The sequence below is a fragment of the Podarcis melisellensis genome (assembly GCF_964234715.1).
Source record: "Podarcis melisellensis genome assembly, chromosome: 15".
Lineage (NCBI taxonomy): Eukaryota > Metazoa > Chordata > Lepidosauria > Squamata > Lacertidae > Podarcis > Podarcis melisellensis.
In genome coordinates, this window is record NC_138532.1 from 39,873,995 (window position 1) to 39,888,091 (window position 14,097).

At 43.8% G+C, this 14,097-nt stretch overlaps 1 protein-coding gene across 8 annotated transcripts in view; it reads left to right on the plus strand.

The window, feature by feature from the left end:
- TBX4 (T-box transcription factor 4) overlaps positions 1–14,097 on the plus strand; it is a 103,568-nt gene that overhangs the window by 42,946 nt on the left and 46,525 nt on the right. For 7 of the 8 annotated variants that reach the window (XM_081890421.1, XM_081890420.1, XM_081890423.1 and 4 more), the window contains one exon: positions 13,258–13,413. In XM_081890421.1, the coding sequence (XP_081746547.1) occupies positions 13,258–13,413 (156 nt within the window). Of the gene's footprint in view, positions 1–3; positions 228–13,257; positions 13,414–14,097 lie in introns of those variants that run through there. The other variant, XM_081890427.1, reaches the window with a different exon arrangement.

The following is a 14,097-nucleotide window of genomic DNA, read 5'->3' on the forward strand; positions in this document are numbered from 1 at the left end:
CGTCGGGGAGAAAAGTCCATACAACCCCATCGAGTTCCCTTGGATCCTGCAGAAATATCGCTGCGAGGAAATGGTTGGGGCAGAACCCAAATTTGGCCGTGTTTGGTAGAAAACACAACTGCGAGGCAACGCGTGAACAGAGCCTGCGCGTCGGCGGCCGCCTTATTCAATGCATTTTTAGAGCGATTTTATACTGCTGTCAACTCCTACCAGTATGAATCACCCTGGTCAGTTACACTCGCTTAGTTTGTTTATTCCGAGTGCTTGGTCTTGTGTCTCCCCAACATCCCAAAGACTCGGGAATGCTTACTAAACTTTGTATATATGTGTGTGTGTGTGTTGAATTATAGCTCAATTAAACGGTTGCATTGCTTTTTAACTAACTCTCAATTCAGGCTGCAACCCCTATGCGCAGTTACTTCCGAAATAAACAGGCAGAGCATCGGATTACGCTGCCTGATCATAGCAGGCATGTTTACTTAGTCTAAGTCCCGCCGGCTGCTAAATATGGGGCAGCCCTCTACCCGAGGTTTTGTTTAAGAACTTCACACTCTTGAATGATCCAAACACACACACAAGCCACCTTAAAGCGTGTTTTACCCAGAAGGACGCTCCCTCGAGTTTGGTAAGATTTTTACTCCCGAGGGAACGCCCCCCCCCCGTTTATATTTGCATTGTGATTTAAATTGGTGGGGTTTTGTTTTGTGATTTAAATTGGTGGGGAAACACAGCGTATTTTGTGGCGGTGAGAACAACAGGGAGAGAGAGCGCAACATGAAAGGCGTTCAATAACCTGTTTTTAAAAGGGGGATCTTCCTTATTTACTCAGGAATAAATTGCTCTAAAATCAACAGGGCTTGGGTGTCTTGCGTTTACACAGGAGGCGTGAATCAGTGGCCCATCAGACACTTTAGGTAGCTTCTGGATTGTACCCCCATGACTGACACGTGACAGCCCCCCCAATCCAGAGGGCTACATTTATTTGAAAGTGAGAGTCACCTTGATTTCAATTGGACTTTCTTATGAGAAAAGCCTACCGAGGTGTTGCTGTAAGCCGGTGAACTCACCTTCTCACGACGAGGGTGTCGTCTTGAAAGGAAGACATGGCTAGCGCATTTAAACTAAAATCAGTAAAACCGTCTAGTAGACTCTTTTAAATAAATAGCTTGTTAGGGTAGACCGAAGTGAAGCAGCCTTTGTGCATACTTACTCGAACTTGATCCCCGTTGAACTCAATGGGATTTGTAGGAAATTGTGCATCAGGTTTAAATCCGAGGTTACTTTGGGGGCGGGGGAGCGGAGGGGACGTATTGTGCATTCCTATGCATGTCTACTCAGAAGTAATTCCCGCTGAGATCAGAGGGACTTAATTCAGAGGTAAACGTGCGTAGGATTCCGTCCCGGAATCTGCAGGACCCTATTCAAGTTCATTCTGAAGTACGTAAATCTCTCTTAATCGGTGGGGTTTAGTTTAAGGTAAAACGGACCAAGGGGTTGCACGTAAGATAACAAAGATGTTAGATATGCGATTCAAGCGGCCGTGTAAAGGATAAAGTCGCAAGCAAATAGAATCCTCTGTGCGCTATGCGTAGTCCCAGGCTACTCTAAGAAGATTTTAGAGCCCTAAAGGAAGTCCTGTTGAGAGCTCAACGTGACTTCCTTCCAAGCAAATAAAACCCCGTGGTTGTTTACTCATAAGTAAAACCTCCCGTGTTCAGAGGCGTACTCCCAGGCATGGGAGCTGCTCCCAGGAAAATGTGCAGTCTTGTGTGTGAGGATTAACAAAAGTTACTCCAGGGTGTGAGTGGAATCCTTAAAAAAATGGATTCTAAGCAAGCTCCCCAAATGAAATGAACACGCTTTGCTTCAAGGAAAGCAGGATTTCCTCCCCACAAATAAAAACAAATCTGGAAGAGTGTTTGATTTGAGCAGACACACACCTTGAGTGGGTCCTAAGGGTGGTATCCAACTAAGTCACATTCCACTGAAAGCACTGGGCTTCACCAACTTTCAAGCCCATTCATTTCAGCGACTTTTTAACCCTAAATTTACCACCTTAATTTTCTAGTTTTGTGTAATTTCCACCTAGGATACCGCATACAAGTTTTATTTTAGTGGGGCTGGAGTTTGAGGACATCCTTCAAAGTGAGATCACACACACGACTCACACGCAAATGCAATGGGTTCCTTGTAGTAAAGTTTAGTTACATTTCAACATACTGATAGTACATCACGTGTGAATTGGGTCGGCTAAGCTTCTAAGTACCTTTAGCATGCTACTGTCTAGGGAGTATGCTTCACTGAAGATGATGGGATTTGCTTCTGAGTAAAACATGCCCAAGACTGCATTTTGAGGAAGATCAGGGTTACTTAGGAGCAAGTCACATTGCAATAATTTTATTCCACTTTTTACCATATACTTCTTGTTTTGCATAGTTCACACGTGGCCAATAGTGCCTAAGCATCCTTAATCAGCATTGGCTCTCAAGCTTATTATCATCATCTTTGGTCAGTTTTATAATAAGGGTGGCTTGTAAGCAGCCTTGAATTTTTGTTAGAAAGGCAAGAGATAAAAATGCTTAAAATCAATAAAAACAACACTAAATAACAGTAATAAATAAAGCTGTGATCCTGAGACTACTTATCCCCACTGAATTCAATAGAACTTGTTTCTGAGTAGACATGGGATTGCAGAGTGTAATCCTTACCATGTCCACTCAGGTCCAAGTCCTATTGAATCCAAATGGGGCTTGCTTTCAGGTAAATGGGGGCTAGGATTCCAACCTCACTGAAATATACTTGAAGTGGAGTGTGTTTTATTTATTTTTATTATACCCAGCAGGGGTTAATTTGAAGTAAAAGTTGCACAGGATCAGACCTGCATTAATGGTGCTGCTTGGGGAATAGAAACAATCCATTTGTTTGTAAATTTCAGCATGGGAGTGAAATTGATCTGATCTTTTTTTCAGGCTTAGCTTTTATATTGCACATTTCATTGTTAGATTTTTGGGTGTCCCCACCCTGCCTCTAATCTGCTTAGTAAAACTTGGGAGAAAAGCTGTCTGCCTCCCCTCACTGTATTATCTTTATTGCTTTTTTCCCAGTGACTGTCGGAGTTAGGAGAAGGCAGGCCCTTTTATCTTAACTAAGGCTCACCGTTTACACAGAACATCTTTTCGTCTGTTTTTAGTATTATTACCAAAGTTTTAAAATGGACTCCAGATAAGGAGTTGGGGGTGGGAAGCAATATTGCAGCCTCTCGTTCCCCTGAATCTAATTTAAGTAATGTTATGAACGAGAACATTTGCATGCATCTTTAGGCGCAAGGGAAAAACCTTGTCCAATGGGGTTGACTAATAGGGCTAGATTTTTGCATGTTATACACAGATGTAAGTATCACTGAGTTTAAATGAGTTTGCTTCCAAGTTAGCATGCCATAGGAATACACTTGTAGGATTTTTAAAAAAAATGTATCACATATGTGTTGCCTTGGTATCCCAGCAGATAGCAGGAACAATATGTAAAATTACGGTTAAAATTAGAATTAAGTCAGATTTGTGGATTGCCTGTAACTTTGTGGGACTCTCAAGATCTTTAAAGCGGACAAGGCTAGCCCCTGAGGAGTTCTTTTCATCTGATGGGGAATTAAGGGAGTTTTTCACATGGATTCTAAGTTCCATTGATCCCAGGGTAGAATCAGGAGTAAGGGGCTTCAAACCCACTTGCTCAGAAATAGATTGTGAGGAATGCAACCCAATCCTGCGCGTGCTTACTCTAAGGTAAACCGCCCTTAAGTTCAACGAGACCTCCGAGGAAATTTGCATTTAGCTGTGCAGCTTTAACCTGAAGGGAAATGAGTTTGGAAGGATGAAGTCTCATTCGCCAGATTGAGATGGGAAAAGGCGTTCCTAAAGAGATCTGATTGATGCCCGCAATATTACTATTTATCCATTATGGGAAGCCTTCCCCAACAAAATTAAATCTTCCAGTGGCAGAAAATAATCACATATTTTCATAACCAAGAGAAAAAGATAAGAATCTGAATGTACTGGGAAAAGTAGAGAAACTACCAGTCAGTCTCTTGCATTCAAAAAGCAAATCTACTTAGGAGTAAATTCCTTTGATTTCAATGCATTTACTTCTCAGTAAGCCTGGAAGCCTAAACACCGCCTTGCATGTTTACGCAGAAGTAACTGCCACTGAGTTCAGTGGGACTTGCAAGTTTACAGGTTTCAGTCAGCATCACTGAAAATTTTGCTGAATTCAATGGGACTTCTAAATCAATGTGCATGGATTTGCAGCCTCTTTTGGACTTAGTAAACATTCATAGGCTCAGGCTCTAAATGTGCTAAGGGAAGTAAGTCTGAACTATGAGAAAAAAACTTGTAAGTAAATGTAAGTAAGTAAGTAAACATGCAGAGGATTCTGTTGCACATGTGAGAAAAGTGATGCTCAAACTCACTTTCTAAGACTAGTCCTAACACACCCTGCTTTGTTACTCCTAAGTAAGCATGCATAGGAATCTAGTTGCATTCAGCCAGAACTTAAGCCAGAATTTCTAACAGGCTCCAGTTTGAGACCCTCCCCTCCCCTTTTTCAGTGGGAACAGCTGCAGCCCAGCTTAAGTAGTCTTTTTGGGCTAGCTGTGGGGTTTTTTTGGGGGGGGGAGGAGGAGTCTTTCCTTCCTGCCTCTCTGCTGCTGCCCCTAACTTGAATATTGCCCTCATATGTTAATTTAAAGCTAGCCTATCTGAATGCCCTCTTGTATTTGCTGTTTATTCCCCAACACTACAGAAAAAAAATACATCATGCAGTCAAGGTGTATCATTTCTGAATTTATGTTACTTAGCTTAGAAGACCTCTATGTCTGTGACCCAGTTTGCTGGCAACTGGGGGTGTGGGAGATGCTTTTAAAAATATCCTTCAAAGCCAAGGAACAATTTGGGTACCCTCTTGGGAATCAGGGGGAAAGGGAATTTTAAAACTCTCATTTCTTTATAATGCAGGACAAAATTAGGAGAATATGTATAAAGTTGAAGGGCGATGTGAAAGGAGGACCTCTTTTTGCATGTACATCGTGCTTTTGCATCTCACAATGCAGGTCTCACAAGTCTGATGTCATTCCCAAAGTCAATTTGCCTGGAGATAACAATAGGACAAAATAACTTGAAACTCTCTTAAAAATGGTTGGCTCCAGTTGAGCTAAACTTAAATCCCGGTGACCGTACAAAAATCAGAAGTAGGCATGCTCATCTGTTAGGAAAAATCCAGAAGTTACAGTCAGGTAGTATCTTATTTTGAGGACCAGCTAAAATGCTGCAAAAAACACACACAACAAAACCTGGAACAAAACAAGCAAGCTTTTGAGCTATCCAGGACCCTTCTTCAACTGAACCATAAGACTTGCTCACTATTTTGTGGCATTCTATTCAACACCCCTAATAACCACATTGCCTTTCTGTGGTTTTTGACTTTGTGGTAATTGTTATTTTCTGCATGATGTTAATAGCCTTATCCTATGCACACTACTCATTGGGGGACCCCCTAGTAAGTGGGCTTAGGATTGTTGTGGAAGTCTTTCTGAAACCAATAGAACAAGTTAAGAGTAACTAAAATCTGGTTGCTTCCTTCAGTGGGATTTAGTAATGATGACCAGCCTTAGCTGGCTGGCAACTTTTAATCTGTCTCCAGATTTGGGAAGAGGCAAGGACAGGCAAACTCGGCCGTCCAGATGTTTTGGGACTACAACTCCCATCATCCCAGCTAACAGGACCAGTGGTCAGGGGTGATGGGAGTTGTAGTCCCAAAACATCTGGAAGGCTGAGTTTGCCTATGCCTGGGCAGGGAGATCTATAGAAAAACAATAGACTTGGTAAAATTTGGGAGGTTTTTTTTTAATTGGTTAAGTCTGCTGTGCTGTTAACGGTAGTATGATCTAAAGGCATAACCAGGTAATCATGTGCATCTCCATGGTTGTGGAAACCTTCACCTTGTACTTGCTGTTAAAAGAGCAGGAGCAGGCCAAGCCATTTTTTTCTGGTTAGTTGGCAAACCTAAGTGGAAGAGAGGTGAAAAATGGGGTCCATTTCTTTACGTTCCCAAGAACAGCCACTTGTATTCAATTCATATGGGTCACCTCCTGAAGCTGTTAAAAATAAATCCCAGACTGAAAAGAGATATTATTGTACAGCAATTGCAATAATATAATCAACACAACATGTTTTGACTATGGCAGACCAACACGGCTACCTATCTATAATCAACACAGTTCATGTATTTAAAAGGAGAGGGGAGAAAGGTGTTTCCAAGGAGATGTTAGAGGCTCAACAACACACACACCAGGTCTTCTGCTTTCCTCAAACCAAAGAGCATCTCTCCCTACTATATAATACTGCCACTATGTTTTTCACCAAAGTCTTGAAAAACAGCTCATGTTCAGCCAGCGTGCACTGATACAGAAAACGGAGGAAAAGTCCTGGAATTATAAAATATTAAGGGGGTATCGGTATTGCCAATGGGTGGGTAATGATGCATCTCTGTAACTCTAACAGCTTTTCTTTAAAAACAACAACACCACATTTTATGCTATCTAAATTTGATTTTGGGGGAGAAAAAAATGGCATTGTATTTGAATTGGGGGGGCCGGGCGGTGGAATCTCAAGGGCCATTATGAAAGAAGTTGCAAGAACTTAGTAAAAGACACAAAGATAAAAAGCTATGTGTTGGCTCACTCTGGGGCCTACGGCTTATATCCATTAGAGAGTCTAGCCACTTCTGTTCCATGAGATTAGACTGAGCGAGTTCCCAACTGGCTTTGAACCAAAATGAATTTGGATACAATGTGAACCAATCTCTCTCTCTCTCTCTCTCTCTCTCTCTCTCTCTCTCTCTCTCTCTCTCTCTCTGTGTGTGTGTGTGTGTATGTGATGTCATTTTCCTTGGAAGCCTATCCCAGTCTTTAATACCTCGGCCCCCATCCCACAAACCTTCACTTTCTCTTCCCTGGTGCTTTCCTAAGAGTCTCATAACATTATTCTGTATTAGATGGAAGCCCCATTGATTTCAGTGGGACTTTACTCATGTATCGCTGTGTGAGAAGGTGACCCCCCCCCCCAATATCTAGGGCAATACTCTTCCAACTATATTCCTTCTGGGATAAAACTGAGGTTCTTCATCAGCTCAGCAAGGGCTCCTCAGTGAGAAGACCAGGCTTCCCAACATCTCTAGAGCAACAGTGAGGTCTGAGAGCGTTGGTTGGAGTGGTGGGTGAAATTAGAATATGCCCCAAAATCCTTTGCAACAATTGCGGGGTGGTGGGGGGATAGGAGCACAGGGATGTAGGAAGTTGCTGTAGACTGTCAGACCACTCTTCCAATCCAACTCAGAATTGCCTGCTCCTGGAATAAGGAACTTGTGGCTCCTCCCAGATGGATTGCAGCTCCCACCAGTCCCATTCAACACAGTTCATCATCAGGGATGTTGGAAGCTGGAGTCCAGCAACATCTGGTAGGGCACAGTTTCTCCATCCCTGGTCTCTGCTGACTGATGGTGGCTTTCCTGGAGTTCAGACATGTGCCTTTTCCCAGCCCTACTGGAGATGCCCACCTTTGTGGCATGCAGTAGTCAAGTAGACATGCAGTGGGTTTGCCCCTTCCTTCCTTCCTTCCTTCCTTCCTTCCTTCCTTCCTTCCTTCCTTCCTTCCTTCCTTCCCCTTTTTTCCTTGTCACAACCTAGTATTTGGCTGCTAAACAGACTCCTCCTAGCTAGTGTGGTCCAAATAACCTTGGTGTTGGGATTTAGAGCAGGCAGACAAGGTTCCATGGGCACAAAAGTGATGGGGTGGTGCAAGGGAAGGAAGGATGAGTTTGTTTAGCAGACAAACTCTTTGCCAGGCCACCAGAAACAGATGCGTGGGCCAAATGTGACCCATGGACCATGGGTTCACCGCTGCTGCTCTATCCCACACAGAATTCTTCAGACCAGGGGAACCCAAGCTAGAAGCAGCAGCTATACAGTATAGGGCCACCTCTTGGTTCTCGGCCTGATCAAGCTGCAGTAATTAGCTCTTATGTAGAACATCTGCTTTGCATCCTGGATATCCTAGGTTCAATCCCTGGTACCTCCAGGTAGAGTTAGGAATATTCGTGTCTGAAATCTTGGAGAGCTGTGGCTGCTGATCAGTGTAGACAGTGTTCAATGACCAGTGGTCTGACATGCGTATAAGGCAGTTTCTAGTGTGTTTATGTACCTGTATACCATGGGACGCGGGTGGTGCTGTGGGTTAAACCACAGAGTCTAGGACTTGCTGATCAGAAGGTCAGCGGTTCGAATCCCTGCGACGGGATGAGCTCCTGTTGCTCGGTCCCTGCTCCTGCCACCTAGCAGTTCGAAAGCACCTCAAAGTGCAAATAGATAGAGACTGCTCCAGGGGGAAGGTAAACAGTGTTTCCATGCACTGCTCTGGCTCGCCAGAAGCGGCTTAGTCATGCTGGCCACATGACCCGGAAGCTGTACACCGGCTCCCTTGGCCAGTAAAGCGAGATGAGCGCCGCAACCCCAGAGTCGGCCACAACTGGACCTATTGGTCAGGGGTGCCTTTACCTTTACCTATACCATGTTAGCTGCTGGGAATCACAAGTGAGACAGTGCTCCTGTCCAGCTTGTGGGTTTCCTATGAGGGCCGCTGTAAGAAGAAAATGCTGGGCTTGATGGGCCTTTGGCTCAGATGCTTCTGATGTTCTTGTGGCTGAACACATTTGCTCACTTACGATGTTTGGGCAGTTTCCTGTGCTGTTTGTTCCTGCCTCACTTTTTACACCGTGTGGTTAGGATCATAGTCTAAAGCTGCATTCTTAAGTATACTTTAGCTATACTATGTTGGGGGTGAGTGAGCTGGTAGTTAGGAGAGGGCATTCATATGTGCAAACCCATCCCTTCTTCATTTGTGGCACCAAGGAACGAATCTCGTGTGAAGGGCTGCAACTCAGGGACAGGCCTCGGGTTCAACCCCAGGCATCTCTAGGTAGAGCAAGACCCCTAGTCTGGAACCCTAGCAAGAGCTGCTACCAGTCCATGTAAACAGTATAGGTAAAGGTAAAGGGACCCCTGACCATTAGTTCCAGTCGTGGCTGACTCTGGGGTTGCGGCGCTCATCTCGCTCCCGGGTCATGTGGCAAGCATGACAAAGCCGCTTCTGGCGAACCAGAGCAGTGCACGGAAATGCCGTTTACCTTCCTGCCAGAGTGGTACCTATTTATCTACTTGCACTTTGACGTGCTACGAACTGCTAGGTTGGTAAGTCCTAGGCTCTGTGGTTTAACCCACAGCGCCAAGGCAGGTCTTTATGTTCCTATGAATGAATGGCAATGGATCAAGACACTGAATTTTCAAATTTCAGAGTTGGAAGGAGGTATTGAAGATTATTTAGTCCAATCCCCTTGCTCTGTGCAGGAATCTTGCCGCTACAAAACTGGCCAGCCAGGCTCTACAAACAAAGCCGTCCTATGCCACTGGTCTGTCTGGCTTAGTATTGTCCCTACACTGACTGGCAGTGTCTCTCCTGGGTTCCTGATAGGGGACGTTGCCACCCCTACCCAAAGATGCTGAGGATTGAACCCAGGACCTTCTACACACAAGGCATCTGCTTTGCCGCTGAGCTACATCTCTTCTCATATTCTGCTCATCCAGGGCCTGGAGCAGCTTAATTAATAAATGTATTATGCAACAACCCCCAAAATACCACATTAAAAACAATGCAGCAAGGAGCAACACTAAGGCAAGCAATCAGCTTTTGGTTTTGCTTGGGTTAGAACGAGGGATTGGGGAGAAATTCATTCGGTTCACTTTTTAATGCAAACACTTCTCATTTGTGCTTCCTGAACCAATGCACATACCAAAATGCAGCTACACTTAGAAAGTTGCACTTCTCCCTATTTTTTGATGCAGTCCTCCAATCATTTTTTCCCCTTTACAGAAAAAGCACATGTTGGGGAAGACTGTGGACAAAACTATATATCAGTGAAAATAATGTATAAAAATGCATTACTGCCTTGGGAAATTGCTTGCAGAAAAATGGGCATTAGGAGAAATGCCCTTGCAAAATGCGTATCGATTTTCATGCAGAATTATTATTATTATTTTTTAAAAAGGCACGCTGGCAAGCTGATGTGGGATTGAGACAAACTGATTATAAGATTGGAAAAACGAGAAACCAAAATTGATGGATCCTAGCTAGAACTGGACCTTGGGAATTTGTGGTTTAAAAAGAGGTGCCAAACCTCAAGCCTTCCTGGATGGAGTTAAGATTAATTTATGCCAAATGGGATCCTCAAGCTGTCAGTGGTCATGTGTGGGAAACTCTTCCCTCTCATAGAGTCTGACCTGACTCGCAAGCAACCCACCATGCTTGGCAAAGGCCACCAGCCATGTATGGTTTAGAATCATGGAATCACAGAGTTGGTAGGGATTGCAAAGGTCCTCTAGTCCTGCAATGCAGAAATCTTCACTAAAGCATCCATGACAGATGGCCAGCCAACCTCTGCTTAAAGAGCTGCAATGAAGAAGAGGCCACCTCCTTCTGAGGGAGTCTATTCTACTGTCAAACAGCTCTTACTGTAAGAAAGTTTTTCCTGGTTTTCAGTCAGAACCTCCTTTCTTGTAACTTGAAGCCATTGGTTCGGGTCCTACCCTATGGAGCAGAAGAAAACAAGCTTGCTCCATTCTCCATGTGACAGCCCCTCTAAGTCTCCTCTTCAACAATCTAACAACAATCTGGAAACTAATCTGTTGATGCAGCCTGGAATAGTATTAGGGTTTGTTTTTATGCTGCTGTATCACACTGTTGATTCAATTATGCTTGTGGTCTATTAAGACCCCAACAACCTTTTCACACAGATCACTGGAAAGCCAGGTGTTCCCCATCTTATATTTGTATAGCTGGTTATTCCCGCCTAAGTGTAGAACCTTGCATTTGTCCCTATTGAAATTCATTTTGTTTGTTTTAGCCCAGTTCTCCAGTCTATTAAGGTCATCTTGAATCCTGATTCTGTCTTCAGCAGCAATGGCCACCCTCCCAGTTTGGCATCACCTGCAGATTTAATGATAATAATAATAATAATAATAATAATATTTATACTCCACCCATCTGGCTGGGTTTCCTCAATACCTTCATCCAAGTCCTTTGTAAAGATGTTGAACAATAACGGGCCCAAGACAACCCTGTGGCACCCAATTTGACACGCTTTTTAGCATGATGAGGAACTGTTAGTGAGCACTCTTTGGGTTGGGTCAGTCAACCTGCTACAAATCCACCCAACAGTTACCTTGTCCAGCCCACATTTTACCAGCTTCTTCACAAGAATATCATGAGGGAAGTTGTCAAAGGTCTTACTGAAATCAAGATATATTATGCCCACAGCATTCCCCTGATCCACCAAGCTTGTAACTCTATCAAAAAAAGAATTGAGATTCATCTGGCATGACTTGTTTTTGATAAACCCATGCCCACTAGGTATTTTGAGTTTGAGTCTGGGCTTGTATGAACAGGGGTGGATGAGTGGTGGTTGACAAGTACCTGGCTGGCTGTAAAACATGTCTAGTTTGTGGAGTTACACATTGCAGAGACCTGCCCTTATACCAGGTTGTGTGGTGGATGTGGCTGAACTGTGGCTTTTGAAGTGAAGGTGTTTGTTCACAAACTCTTTTCTTTATCAGTATCAGGGCTGTGTTCACCTATTTACATTTAGGGCCTAAACTATAGACTTTGGGAATGGGACCCCCCCACTCCGCCACGATTGCCATTCTTTGGGATTGAGTGCTGGTGTTACCACTTTCCCACTTTCCCTCTCTTCCTCCACTTCATTAGGACTCAGCCTGGGTTCCTCGTGGAGTAAAGTTGGGCACGATTTCAGAAATAAGGCCAGATTAATGATGATTCTAATTCATTCTATGGATTTGGGCTCCAGCTTCACTGCAGACACGTCTATGGTTTTGTTCTGTGGAATTTTCCCTGCATAAAAAGGTCTGTCCAAAATTCTTCTCGACTCAGGATAGAGTGGCCGTTCCTGTAACACCGGAAAAGATCGCCATGTTTTTCATGTTGAGGAAAATGTGATGCTGGCAAGACTAGCGTGGGAATAGAATATTCTTCATAATGCTGAAGAGTTTAGAGATGGGACAAGATAAGAGAGGGCAGAAGGAAACGAACTCAGCGGCAGTACAAAGTTCCATTAATTTTGAACCAATTCACATGTTATGGTTTCTATCAAATAGCCCACCAAGCTCTGCATTTCTTCATCCTACACCTGCTTCAGATGTGGGTTCCTTGTTTTAAAACCAGGGTCAGATTATATATATATATATATATATATATATATATATATGATTTGTCCGTTTATTGTGGGCAAATCTTTCATAGGATAGAGAGCTGACTTTGACAGATGCGATAAAGTTAATCTGAAATAAGGTAATTATTGATGGTATAGGAATCAAAAAAACTTGGTCTCAGAAAAGTGGGTTTTGATGATTGCAATGTTCACCTTAAATAGGACATGAGAATTGTGACCCTGTGAGTTCTTTTCTAGGTGAGATTTTTAATATATAAGGAAGGTCAGCTCCTCTCTCCTTGCAGATGTTGGGAGCCCTGGGAAAATTACATTTCCCAGTATGTTGTTTGCATGTGGCTTGCAGCTGCAGCAACCCGGCGCCAGAAGGAGTGGGAAACTTTCCTTCCTCTGCTGCTGGTGGAGTTACAGCAACAAGGTGGGAGAATGTGGGCAGCTGAGACTCGATTGTGCTCTTGATGACATTCAGGGGCTACAACAGGGTCTGATCTGGCTCAAAATTGGGCTTGGAATTAACTCAGCTGTTTATTTTTTACGGGGAAATTGTTCCGTTTTCTCCTCCTAAATATGAGCCTAAGTGGGGGAGGTGTTTCATTTAAGGTTCCACAGGGGTCTCTATTGTCTACAACAGAGATTTCCCATCCTGACTGTAACAAACCTTTGGAGCTATATGGAATTATTATTATTATTATTATTATTATTTATTTATACCTTGCCCATCTGGCTGGGTTTCCCCAGCCACTCTGGGTGGCTTCCAACAGAATATTAAAATACAATAATCTATTAAACATTAAACGCTTCCCTAAACAGGCCTGCCTTCAGAAGTCTTCTAAAAGTCTGGAATATTCACTTGTGGAATTTGAGAGGAAATTACCCAACTGACTGAAAACCCCTTGTTTGCTTTTTTTTTTTTAGGAAATGCTCCAGGAGAAAAGTTTGTCTGAGCCGGAGGATGGATTTGCTGCACCCCAGGCCCCTGGCCATTCTGAAACCACAACGGCTTCCCCTGTTCTGGGTGTAGCAGGAGTCAGTACGCCTCTGAACAGCCCCCAGGGTCCAGATCCAGAGCAGGTATGCAGCATGTTTAAATGAGTCTGTTTTCCCCCATCCTCTCATAATACAGTGGCACCTTGGTTGTCGAACGGCTTGGCTCCCAAACAAATCGGCTCCCAAATGCCGCAAACCCAGAAATGTGTGTTCCAGTTTGCGAACGTTTTTTGGAAGCTGGACGTCTGACGCGGCTTCCACGGCTTCTGATTGAGTGCAGGAAGCTCCTGCAGCCAATCAGAAGTCGCGCCTAGGTTTTTGAACGGTTCCAGGAGTCGAACGGACTCCCGGAACAGATTAAGTTTGACAACCAAAATACCACTGTACTAGAATTCACACCCACACAATGATTTCTGACAGATTCAGGACAGGCAAAAGGAGAGTCCTTCACACTGGGCGCAATTAAACTATGGAACTGCTCCCATAGGAGGAAATTATAGCCACCAACTTGTATGGCTTCAAAAGAGGATTAGACAGATTCACGGAGGATAAAGCTATCAGTGGCTACTAGCCAATGTGTCTATTTGGTTTTGTCTGCTTAAAGCAGTTCCGAAACACAAATGTACTTGTTAAAGTCTCCTGTGCACCAAAATCGCCTTCCCAATGGAGGAGGCTGCCCTGTAGTATCTCTGCATAACTTAATGCTCTGTGGCTGCTTCTGCTCAGCCTCTGTTGGAGGTAAGGAATTCCACGGTGTCTGTTTCGAGT